This window comes from Pelodiscus sinensis, chromosome 6, assembly GCF_052426305.1.
Source record: "Pelodiscus sinensis isolate ZL-2025 chromosome 6, ASM5242630v1, whole genome shotgun sequence".
NCBI classification, from domain to species: Eukaryota; Metazoa; Chordata; order Testudines; family Trionychidae; genus Pelodiscus; species Pelodiscus sinensis.
Genome location: NC_143057.1, coordinates 15922403 through 15934977, shown reverse-complemented (window position 1 = coordinate 15934977; position 12575 = coordinate 15922403). Strand labels below are relative to the sequence as shown.

The window sequence follows — 12575 nt, the reverse complement described above, 5'->3', positions numbered from 1 at the left end:
GTCCTGCAAGGTGTGCTGGAGCTCAGGAGGTAAGCTGAACTTGAAGCTATACTAAACGGAACATGGCCACTCCAGTTGATATAGTGTGGGCTGCTGAGCCAGCTGCCTTTAAGGAGGCTTGAAGAGCTACCCTGGACATAGTTTTTCCATATCTGTCAGGGCAGCAAACTCAGAAGGGGACCCTCTCCCACCCCGAGGAGCTCTTTAAACTTTGTTAGGGCATCCCATGCATTAAAATTGCACCTGATGAGGAAAGTTTGCTGATTTTCTATCCTTGGCTGCACTCCCCTAGCATCGTAGACTTTCTGCTAAATAGAATCACAGAATTTGAAGAGACCTCAAGAGGTCATCAAGTCCAGTCTCCTGCTCTCACGGCAAGACCAAGCATCGTTTAGCCCTTTGGCTTCAGGAGCAGCTGTCTGCTGGCCTTAGCCTCCTTCTCATTCACTGCTGAGACTACTAATGAGCATGGGGCAGGGTATGAAAAGAAGAATTCATTATTCTTAGAGAGCATATATTTTCCTTCCACATCCCTGGCATGGACAAAGGCTGGGGTCTGCCAGATGGTAGAATTAGTTTTCTAGATTGTCTTGGTAAGAGGGTGAGTGACCCTTGATGGACCCTTGGGGGTTAGTTTATCTACCAGTAGGGTCTTCTACCTCCTTAGCCTGCAGGCCCATATCACAAGCAATTAGGCAATGCAAGTATTGGTGGGCCTTATGGTCAATAAGGAAAGGTCTTACATGATGCTGTTACATGACTATTCAATTACACACTAACATCCCTAAAACAATTATGCAGTTCACTCCATCTTGGAAACTGAATTATAGTTCTTCCGCAGAAACCCCAGAAGGACATATAAAATTCCACATACTTCTTATTTAGTAAAATGTCTTTGTTGTCCTTGCAATAAATTTGACTACAGAGTTTGCAAATACATTACATAATTTATTTCACTGTACAGTCCACATCCATGACAATAGTGCAATAAAACAATGCTGGAACTTGTTCCAATGCTAAACTGTTGCAAAGTGAAAATGCACACAAATGTTTTTAGTAAACAACAGAGCTGTGCTGTTAGCAGTGTCAGTATTAAGTTTTCAAAGATTTGCCATGGTACAATAATTAATTCCAGCACTCTGTCTCAAGTCAATTGAACTTAGCACCTTCTATTTCAAAAATGTAATGTCAACAATTTTTAGTTGTTACTTCCAACTGAGAAGCCACGCAGTAAAAATATTTTAGGAATTATGCCATTTTCTAATAGGCAAAAAAAATAAAATGTATAAAAAAATGGCAAACAAATGGTCTCTGTATCATGGTTAAAACAGCTTAATTTCAACAAATTTCCTGATGAGAAGCTGGAAGAAGGAAGCCCAAGAGCATAAAACATTTTGCAGGGACTCTACAAAAGGGTAGTACACTTTTAAAAAACAAAGACTGGCAAACCTTAATTTTTGAGAATAATTACGTATGTAATAAGGTAACTGTGCGTGTATACAGTAATGCATATATAATGGGCTTATTTTTACATGCAACTATAGTAACTGCACATATGTATTTGGTACACAATGGCATACCTTGCTCTCCCCTCTCCCCACCAAGAGTCCTAAATATTTAGATTGTCAAAATGTCATTTTCTTAAAGAAAAATATAATCACATTTTGGACATTAGCTATTTTTAGGTCAGAAAAGAGGACATTATAGAAAGACATTATTCTGAAGTATTTGTCTTATGTCTCAAGTAATGAAACAACTAGAAAATGGAGTAGCTCACAGAGCAAACCCATCCTATACAAAAAAGTTATATCAAGGGTTTAACTGGTAAAGCAACAATGACTTTGTCTAGAGCAGCAGTTCTCAACCTGCAGCCCACATGCATGTGGCCCAATTAGCACTCAGTTGAAGACTAGCTGTGTGCTAAAGGCCAACAGGCCCAAAAGGCTGGGTCCCAGTTCCCAGTGGCTATGCTGTCTGCGTGGTTTAGGGTCAATGAAAGGACTGTTGCCCTGTCTCCCACCCAGGACTACACTCATGGCCCCACTCTGGAAGAGTCTCATGTGGGAGGCTTTACATGTACAAGTACGGGTGGGGGGGCTAGTGGTGCCGGGAGGAGTTCTTGTGGTTCTCAACCTGCAGCCCACTCTAGGTTAGTGGTTCTCAACCTATTTATCATAGATTCCCAATTACCAACATAGTTCTTTGGCATGGAATCTGATCATGAAGTAACACCAATACACTACATTTACAAAGTAGATTTTTGACACTTTTTTTTTATGGGGGAGGGGAAAGAAAGGTAGAAGATAGGAGCACACAATGCAGATGCATCACTGAGTATAGTACATCATGCAGCACAATGGCAAAGCCTGTAAAGCTTCTCCAGAATCTGAAAACTAGATCCAATAACTCAGATTATTCAAGTAAAAATTCGGTGAAAGCATGTAAATTACATTTCCTGGCTTCCTGCTCTTTTTCATATTCTCCATGCAAAGCAAAACAAGTGGCATGAGAGGTGAGTGTGTTGGTTGGAAGAGACAGATTAGCATATCACTGAACCAGAGTTTGTTTTTCCAATCAACATTGCTCTTTCTATTAACAGCCACATTGATTTCTGAATAAAGTTATGCTAAACACATGACAAAGGTAACATGAAAAGAAATCAACTGTTTATCTTGTAGTTTGGCTATATCCTATGGGTTATTTTGAAAAACAACAAAGGCACAGGTGGGTTAGTGTTTTAATGTACCCCCCACCCTTAAAAAAAAAAAGAACAAAGGAGCAGATTATAAAAAGAAAGGTTGGCAATGAATATCCAAGTGAAAAAGTTCAATTAAAGTGGGTAATTAAACCCTGAAATGCTTTATGGTTCAACACAGTTAGTGATAAAATATTTTGCTTGGCACTTATACACAACGAACCCAAAATACCATAAAAACCTACTGCAATATTAATTTCACTGTAAACAAAAAGGGGTCTTTTGAAGTTTTGTTTACCAAAGTGACTTTCCCTTTAATAATGCTATCTCCTCACTTCTGCTGGTTTGTAGTGTAACTTGTTCTCAACTGCTGCATCAGAATGAAAGACTGCTTACCAAAAAGGAAAAAAAATGGTGTTTACATTATTAGCTTTCTTTCAGCAGCATACACGATCTTTAAAATGTCATTAGTACATCACGTTCTTGTACACTAGTATAGAAGGGTCTCCCAAAGATAAACGAATGTAGACCTGGTTTGATCTTCTCAGCTAAAGCCATTATTATGTTAAGATCGCCCTCTGCTGTTAAGTCAAGGTCTATTTTTAAGCTACGGAGAGACTTAAAAGGCTTTTTTCCTTTCTGCCTGCAAGAGAATAAAGAGTGTAAGTGTTACAACACAGGAAGAATTCCTAGTCAACAAGAAATTCCCACACCTTCTCTTCTATTATCTTTTTACTTACGTATCATCTTCTATGTACTTTATAAGAGTTAAGGCTTTTCTATGAAGGACTAGCAGAAACTGGGAAAGGAAAGTACTTCTCAGAGACAAGCCAGGTTTCAAATGAAAGACCTGTTAAAAATTACAACAGAAAACTAAAATTACATGGAAGACCCATGCAACTCAAGTTTCATTCCAGGCACATGGAAAACTAAAAGAATGAAATAGCTTACACGTAACAGTTGTGCTAAAGCATCTGTATGATTATGAAAGGATACATTTTAGACTCTTTATTTGGACAAATTGATAAGTTAAGATGTTCTGCAATTCTATTAAGATAAATAACATTTTGCTCTTTTTTTTTTTACATTACTTGAAATGGATCAGACTTAAATGATCATATAATGCTGCAAGTTCAAACAGTGCTTGAGGGCAACAGAAAGCGTGCCTTGTTTTTCACAAAGAGTGTCACGAAGTGGGTCTTTGCCCATGAAATCTTATGCTCCAATAAATCTGTTAGTCTATATAGGTGCCACAGGACTTCTCATTGTTTATGCAGATTCTGACTAACATGGCTACTCCTCTGACGCTAGTATTTTCAGTGTTACATTAGTACTACAAATTGAGCTTGGAGTGTTTAATAACCATCTATTTGTATTAGAGTCACACATGCAATATGTGAGGAACTGTTGGTCCCACTATGTGTCTACTGAACAATCAGACATTTTAAACTGAGACCAATCTTTAATTCTACGCCAGGTTGAGTTAACAATCCATGCTGAGAGGTACTGTTCTAGGCTGAGTGTACTTTTCATCCTCCCAAATGTCACTGTAGTCCTTCCTGGATGCAGTCCCTCTAGTAATGTACTTGTCAGGAAAAGATCACAGCATCAACAGGAATGGCTAGTTGGCACTTGTACATAACTCAGTATTACTTATTTAATATTAAGGTCCTACAAAATCAGCTATTTTGTAGGAACTTACAATTAGCTGCTAATTACATTTTGCACGTTCAGAGGAATCTATCCAGTACTACTATTGTTCTGTTTACAAATAATACAGAGAAGAATCTATTTATGTTAAAATACACTTGAACCTCTGAGTGTCCCTAATCCAGGTACACCTGTGGTTCGGACCTTGTGCATTGCTGCTAGCCCCTCCCCCCATTTGGGGAAATGGCAGGACAGCACTTCTCTAGAGGCTTCTCCCCCTGGCTACGGCTACACTGCCATTTTTTTGCGGAAGAGGATAGGCAAATCACACTTACATTTGCATATCCTCTTCTGCAAAAAATATGGCAGTATAGCCATTAGCCCCTCACTGCTCTCATAGCAGCAGGATGTAGTGCCTGCAAGTGGCAGGGAGAGCGAGCCACATGTGCCTCCAGGAATGGGGCACCAGGTAAGCACCCCACCTCCATCCTCATGTCCAGACCCCATACCCTCAATCCCTTTCAGCCCCTACTTCCCCAGTCTCAGCACACTCTTGCACCCTCCCTCTCTCCTCCCATCCCTCCAACTCACCTCCCAGGCCACATATATATTGCGGTCTATGTTACTGACTTGTTATTTCATAAGTACATTACAAAAAAAAAGTTTTTGTTTTCACCTTCAATAGAAAAAGTATACATGAACCCCCATGGTCTGGAAAATTTCATAGTACAGCGTAGCCTAATTACCAAGGTTGCTAGATTAAAGAGGTTCAAGTGTATTTGTTATACGAGAATAGAGAATTTTCATCTTTGCTCGTCTGAAAGAACAGCTGTTACCTGATCCAGAAATGCTTTTACTAATGTATCACGATGCAGGACATCTTGAAAAACATTCCTTTGAAGAGACAACAAAGAAAGCATGAAGTAATGTGATAAGGAAGCACTAAATATATTATATTTGTTCCTGGTGGTAGCTTCACAGTTGAGTCTGGTAGAATTTAAAATAACTTTAAATAGTCAGTTTTAGTGAATTATGGTATGGCTTATATTTTTTTAAAAAGTTACTTTGGAATATGAAACCAAAGTTTTTATTCTAGAAGCACTTAGTATTCAACCATATCAAATTTGATGGGATGCTATCAGGAACTTCATTGAGATGGTGTGCTAATAAAATGCTGAGCAATAGTTCTACTTCTGTAGTGCTTTTAATCTTTGTGATAAAGCTCCTCCTTGACCTTAGTGGGTCTTGCGCTTTCAGGCAATTTACTTATCTTAGAGGGTCACAGGAGCCCTCAGTTTAGACACTGGCTTGCTGTTCGGTGAGCTAATCTCATCATTGGCCAGCATGGGGAAAAAGAGGGGAAACCAAACTTCATAGTCTCTGTGGTCCCTCCCTAGTGGTACAGGGTAGGACAAACCCTTTTATCAAAGTCAGTCTCTTCCCAGTCCTGAAATGGGGAGTTGGTAGTGGGGGAAAACACCCAGGACCATCCTCTACTCCAAGTCCAGTTCTGGGACCCTGTAATACTAGAAACATTACAGACAACTGATAAGAACTGCACGACAGCTACAAACCTCTGGGCCACTTCCCCACAGCCTTCCCCAGTACTTTTGTTACAGTAGGTTCTTCCACCTGACTTGGGGTCAATATATTTTCCTTCCACTACTCTCCTGTAGCCCTCTGGCCTGACTGGGAAATGGATTAAAGGAGGTGTGACAGAGATAAATCATAGGCTATTTATTCTGATTGAGGAAAAAGGCTACTGAATAAAACAGTATTTTATTAGAAAAGGTTGAACAAAATGCAAACTACATTACTATGTTGTCTAAAGTAGTATAATATTGAAAATATCAGGGTAGTACATACAAATCAGGGGTGAAGCTTTCATCTGTATGGATAGTGGTATCCTGAGCAATGTCTTCATCTGAATTGGCTCTCCAAAACGCTGCAAGTTCAGACCTCATGTACCGCCGTTGGTTATAGATATGTTCATGGCAAGGAGGCATCTGCTTCACTGTGTTGATATCCACGTCTATATGTGTAGTAGGATATGGAGCATACATTACTTGACGGAAGGGCAACACAAAGCTTCCAGTTGCATCCTGTTACAGCATAAAAAGAATTAGAGAAGTCTCCCAGTTACAAAAAGTAAGGTATTTGAAACAACATTAAAGTACCAGTCTTAAGTTTAAAAACAGGGTACTGAAATGCATTTCATTTTTCGGAAGTGTGTTTATAATTCTAGTTCAATCCTGTTATAAAACAGGTTGGTTGTCTAAAGTGACAGACTAGACATAAAATATCAATTTTTATGGAGGGGTTTTTGAAAATAGTGATCTGCACATCACTGCATAGTTTCAAGACAGCCTTGTTAGCGATAACACCCTTCCAGTAACTCCCTTACACGAAATGGCACATCACTCACATGCTGCACGATGCTTGGCATTAAAGTGAGTTATAAAGCAGTATGGGAAAGGAGAACAGCAACATTACAGCCATGAGTGCAGCTTTAAGTGAGCAAGTACCCTACCAAGTGAACTGAACAGAGGTCAGGAGGGAATACTATGCAATATTTATCATGCAGGAAACATGGAAACATTTAAATTTAGCCTTCTGAATTTGAGAAGTTTAAGCATGCACAAGTTTGGTTTCTTTAAAATTAATGTCAGTGATGGGAACATCATTATCTTCACTCGTTGTAGACAAAGCTTTAGAAATTCTCTCAACACATAAATAGACAGTACATACAATCAGCATTTCAAGTTAGGAACCTTTCCCACATGTGCACACTTGCTACAGAGAACAAAGAACTACTTAATTTACCTAATTAGGAGGGACCACATCTTAGACACTGAGTTTTTATTTGGTTTTGATAAAAGGCATTGGTCCACACAAATGACACTGGTACTGCTAGGTAAATATAATAAAAATTAAATGTAAAATTGTGGCTCACTCTTCATATAAATGCAAGGAATATAAGGTGCCCAATAATTCTCTGGTGTAGGATGCCTCACTGCTGGTATAAAAGGGACAGCAAGTTCAATGGGGTCCCTACTTCCCTCCAACTGAAGTAGGAGTTGCCAGGCAGTGGGAGAGCATTGGTTCCATCTTCCTAATGTGCTGGCCAGTACAGCTGAGCTGGAATGGAAAGGGAGGGAAAACTGTTGTCTTCCCTATACCTGACAAGTTGCTTCCTGTGTGAAGCAAAGGTTGTGGTGATGGAGAAATAGAGGAGAGGGAGCAAAGGATAGACAAAGGTCCTAATTATGGCTCTGGGGTCCTACTCTGCTGCTGCAGCAGTTCGCTACCCACACAGGATTTGTGAGTAAACCACAATTAAGCCCTTAATAATGTTATGTATTTACTTCTAAAATAGTTATTCTCTTTTGAAAGTTTAATTTCTAGAGTATTCTGTGAACTTTATTGTAAAGTTTCACAGTCTGTTCCTCTTCTTCCTGTCATTTACTCATAGTTTATCATCATCTGTCAAATTTAGTCTGAAAGCCCCTTGGGACAGAGCCTTGTAACAATTGCCTATGAAGCACCGACTAACCTTAGTAAGTATTTTGAAACTATTTTTCATAGAATGTTGCAGTGCTTTTCTATATTCTGATTTAGCTAGCATATTCAATTTTTAAACTCCTGCCTCTTTGGGTTTAAGATCCTCATAGGTAGTAAATCTATAGATTTATTCACAAAGTGAAGTAACAATGAGAAAAACTACAGTAAAACTCCAGTGGTCCGGCATCCAATGGTCCGGCACTCTTGATGGTCCAGCACCATCTCGAATCCGGAAGTGTTCCGGGCAGCCAGACAATTGGAGCTGCTCTGCCCATGGCTTCCCCAATTCAGATGCTGCTGAAACTGACTTGGGGACACCTGGGGCAGAGCAGCTGGGGTGCTGCCGGGTTGGTCCCACAGCACCGAGGGGCACATCCCCCCCACTCCACCTCCGACCCCTCATAGCCCCCCCCTTCAATAGTCCGGCATATCTGATAATCCGGCACTCCCTGGGTCCTAAAGGTGCCGGATTATCGGAAGTTTACTGTATTCATAAAAAGAATGGACAGTATAGAGAAAATATAGCTTGAAATTCTTGCATTTCCAGAAACAGCCTTCAGATGGAAACAGAGGTTATTTCTGATTTGTTTATTACTTATATTACCATAGTAGCTAGGAGCTCTAGCTATAGCCTCAGACAGTCCCTAGCACAAACAAAAAAAAAAAGACACAGTCCCTGCCCCACAGTGTTCAGAAGTGAAGATGACAACCTTCATGAGGCAACAATCTATTTAGGTATTTTCAAATTATATAAGACAATTATATAAATTAAGAAGTTGTAGGTTTCTGGATAGTGGGAAAAATAATTTAGAAAACAATTAAAAGGCACCATAAAGTCACCTTACCTTGAGCAATCCTTGTACAAACAGTCCTGACTCATATTTGAAGGAAGATTCATTTCTACAGAGTCTGGAACACTTCCGTTCTGATGGAGTAAGAAACAGACACAATGTCCTCACTATCTGCAATACAGAAAGTTTTGTAAAAAAAAAACCTGGCAGATGTATAATAAAGGAAATTTAGTCTTAAAAACACAGTTTAGTACAGATTTCAATAAATGAAATTCAGAAAGTTCGTGTCACATTACAAACGAGAATGCTACAATCATGTCAAATAGTTATATACTTACATCTAAAAATAATTATTAAAATTAAACCATTAAACCATGGTCAAGATTATATAATATATTAAACATCTAATGCAGAAGTGAGGGTTACCACAGCAACACTAGTTTTGGCTATCTTGTACATCCAGTATAATTTTTATGATATGCTTTTAAGTGTTCTAAATGCTTTACTCAGAAGATGAGAAAAAGTATGTTCCAAGCTGCAAATGGAAATAGACAATGAGCAGTTGAATGGCACGATGAAACAGAGCAGCACATTAGCTATTTGAGTTGCTCAGAAAAATGTCTCTCCAAAAGATGCTATTGTTATAGGAATTTTGACAACTAATATTTATGCCAGAAAATGCAAAAACCTGTTTTAATGATGCATTAATCGATGTTTTTATATTTTCAGAAAGACTAATAAAAATCACTAATGCAGACTTCCTGAAGCTCTGTTTCACTTTATACACTCCAGCTGCACCATTAACAGAAACATATAGTTTGAGAAACTGTTTAGATGCGCTGGTATACTTTCTTTTAGCCTGTTCTGAGACATGCATTTCCGGAGCTTCCCGCCCCCCAAGATTTCTTTAGCCACGATAACGCACATTTTATGAGCTACATACATGGTCCTACTTCTACAACCATATAAAGCTCTATTTTTTTCCTCTGTTTACTTCTCATTTCTTAATAAGGAAGCATTTTCTAATGGTTGATCTGATTAAATATCCTCCAAACATTAAGGGCAAAAAAAAAAAAAAAAAAAATGATTAACACTTTACTAATTAGTTGTTTTAAATATCATGCTTAGACTACATATACAGTATATTTTATCTGACAATTTACATACATATTATTATTATTACAGATTATTTATACTGCAGTAGCGCTTCGCTGACAAAGGGGAACAGCCAGCAATGTTCCTGTACGAATGGTGTGGGAGAGGAACTGCAGCCCTCAGCTGCCCTCCCTAAAGGATACCTGGGGACTGGGAGGTTCAGGGCTTGAACAGTCCTGGACGGGGTTCCCTTTCACCTGCCTGGTGACTGTCTCTTTTCTGTATGGGTGTGTGCATCCCCAGATGTACTGAGAAGGGAGGAAGGGAGCTTCAGCATCCCCCACAAAACCTTACTTTGCTTTAAGTTATGATAACAGGAAGCTGCATACCAAATTTGGTGGTCCTAGCTATTACTGTTTAGTACGAGTTCTTGAACAAATAAAACAAAAACAAATTCACTCACAAACAAACGCCTTCAAATATCCAGTAGATTAAGACTGTAAGTATAATGGGAAAATCAAAGCACAGAACAAAATAATGAGGAGAAATCTAAGGACTGGGGATGGTGCTTAGTGGCCTAGAAAATTTGCAACGCCCATACATGTGAGTAACTCACAACAGCTGCCTCTTAACTATTTAGTCTTTAAGATGCTAATAGACTATTTGTTGTTTTTTAAGTTTTTCCTGTTACAGACCGCCTGGGCTATCCCTTTGAAACTTATCTACCCAATGTCCTCTTATACTCCACTTCCCTCCCCCCCCCCCCGCTTTCAATTTTTTTCCTCCCCCCCCTTATTTATTCTTGGTTCTGAACTTCCAACACTCCAGTTATCTGAAGAAATAGGCTGTGCCCACAAAAGTTCATGATACCATCTACATGTTTTGTTAGTCTTTAAAGTGCTACCAGACTATTTGTTGTTGTTTAAGTTTCTCCTGTTATAGACTAACTCGGCTATCCCTCTGAAACAAATAAAAAGTTAAGTAGCAATACAGTGCTGCTCTCACCACATCTAATATAATTGGTAATATACAATTTAACTGCATAATATTATGCTTCTCATTAATTATCACTTTTATATTACTGCAGATAATCTGCTGATTGTCCAAATAATCAGAATCCAGTTTTAAGAATTATAAAATGCACTTACCTTATTAATTTTCTCTGCACTGCTACCTACAACTACAGAGCAACCACAAGTCTGCAGGTGTGAACTGATGGCACTGCAAATTAAAACAAAATACAGATTAACAGATACAACGGATTACTCCAACACAAGTGCTTCAACATAATTCTATAAGCAGACATGAACAAACAAACAAACAAACAAAATAGTCTTCAGACAGGCTTTACTTTTACAATACTAAACTTTTGGATTGCCATAATGTCAAGATTATGATTTGATGCATTTATGAATTAGCAATCTGTTTTTAAATATTACTATGAAGTCGTCTGGGTGGAACGGAATTAAGTTACTGGAGGGCTAACTCAATTATGGCTTTAATGTCTAAGAGTAAAAGGTAAATTTTTTAAGATAAGTGAAAGTAAAATCATTCCTTCAAATTAAGGGAATTTGAATTACATGGATTAAACAGCTTTCATTGGAAATGGAATACAACCATTATGGAAAGGTCCAGAGTTTTGCTACTTTCAATTACTAAAATACAACAAGGCTTTAATCCCACAAGTAATTGCTACCACATCTCTCAGTGCAATCGCCTCCAGAGTTCTTTGTATGTGCTTAACTTACATGGTCAGAATTATTATAGTTATTATGTTAAGTTCAATTTTTATTCAATGAAAAAAATCAAAATCTATAAATTTATGCCATAAATTCTAATTTTAAACTGGCAAAAGCCAGGAAGCTCTCCTATTCCTCAAGGGCATAACTCTGAATAGTGTATACAAGAAGCCCAGCTGAACAGGCTATTTGCAATGTTGGTGCATACATCATGTTTGTTTACTGAATAATTTTCAATTCAGATATTCAGTATTGAGAATAATACAGTGAATAAAAAGCTATTCTCTGTACCTATATCTTAATCAAAACCAAAAAAGAGCAAGGGCTGTTATTTATTTTACCAGCGACAATAAATATTCAATGTTCCATTGTCACAGAACCAATTTCTCTTGATGTGTGTTGCTGGAAAGCAATGCACCTACAGGTAGCACCTCTAAGTCCTAACTCTCTGTTCTGGCAACATCTGTGGTCTGGAAGGACTTCAGAGGTTCCAGGATCAGAGTCTCTCAGCTCTATGGGGGGGGGGAGAGGGTTAAGATGGGGGGAATAAGCTGGGAAGATCAGTGTGTGGCTCAGCTGGGCTGTGGGGAGTGGGCATGCATCTCACCTGGGCTGCAGAGGAGTGTGTGTGTGCGCGTGTGTGTGTGTGGGGGGGATCCAGGAAGCCCAGTGGGAAGGGAAGGGCAAGGGGGGAGGGATGCGGCTGGCAGCAGCAAGGGCAGAAATGACCTCCCCAGTTCCAGAAAACTTTCATCCAGGACCAGTTAGATCCCAAGATGCCAGACCAGGGAAGTCCAACCTATATAATATACCATCTAGTGATATGTATTCACTATAATATTGTGATCTATAAAAACCCATGACAGGTGTGGAGAAAGTAAATAGGGAAGTTTTTCATAACAGAAGAACTAGGGGTTACCAATGAAATGAATAGGCAGCAGGTTTAAAATAAAAGAAAGTATTTCTTCACACAAAGAACTCTTTGCCTGAGGATATTGTAAATACCAAGACTTTAACAGGGTTCAAAAAGAACTAAATACATGC

General features: G+C 38.8%; 1 protein-coding gene across 2 annotated transcripts in view; it reads right to left on the bottom strand.

Moving 5' to 3' along the window:
* Positions 1 to 927: 927 nt before the first annotated feature.
* The window catches only part of C9orf72 (C9orf72-SMCR8 complex subunit), a 29486-nt gene continuing 17838 nt past the window's right edge, over positions 928 to 12575 (bottom strand). For both annotated transcript variants that reach the window (XM_075931455.2, XM_006127254.3), the window contains exons 6-11: positions 10941 to 11013; positions 8752 to 8868; positions 6212 to 6447; positions 5182 to 5239; positions 3436 to 3545; positions 928 to 3338 (exon numbers count right to left, since the gene is read on the bottom strand). In XM_075931455.2, coding sequence (XP_075787570.2) covers positions 3152 to 3338; positions 3436 to 3545; positions 5182 to 5239; positions 6212 to 6447; positions 8752 to 8868; positions 10941 to 11013 — 781 coding nt within the window. In that variant the 3' untranslated portion in view covers positions 928 to 3151. The remainder of the gene's footprint in view (positions 3339 to 3435; positions 3546 to 5181; positions 5240 to 6211; positions 6448 to 8751; positions 8869 to 10940; positions 11014 to 12575) is intronic.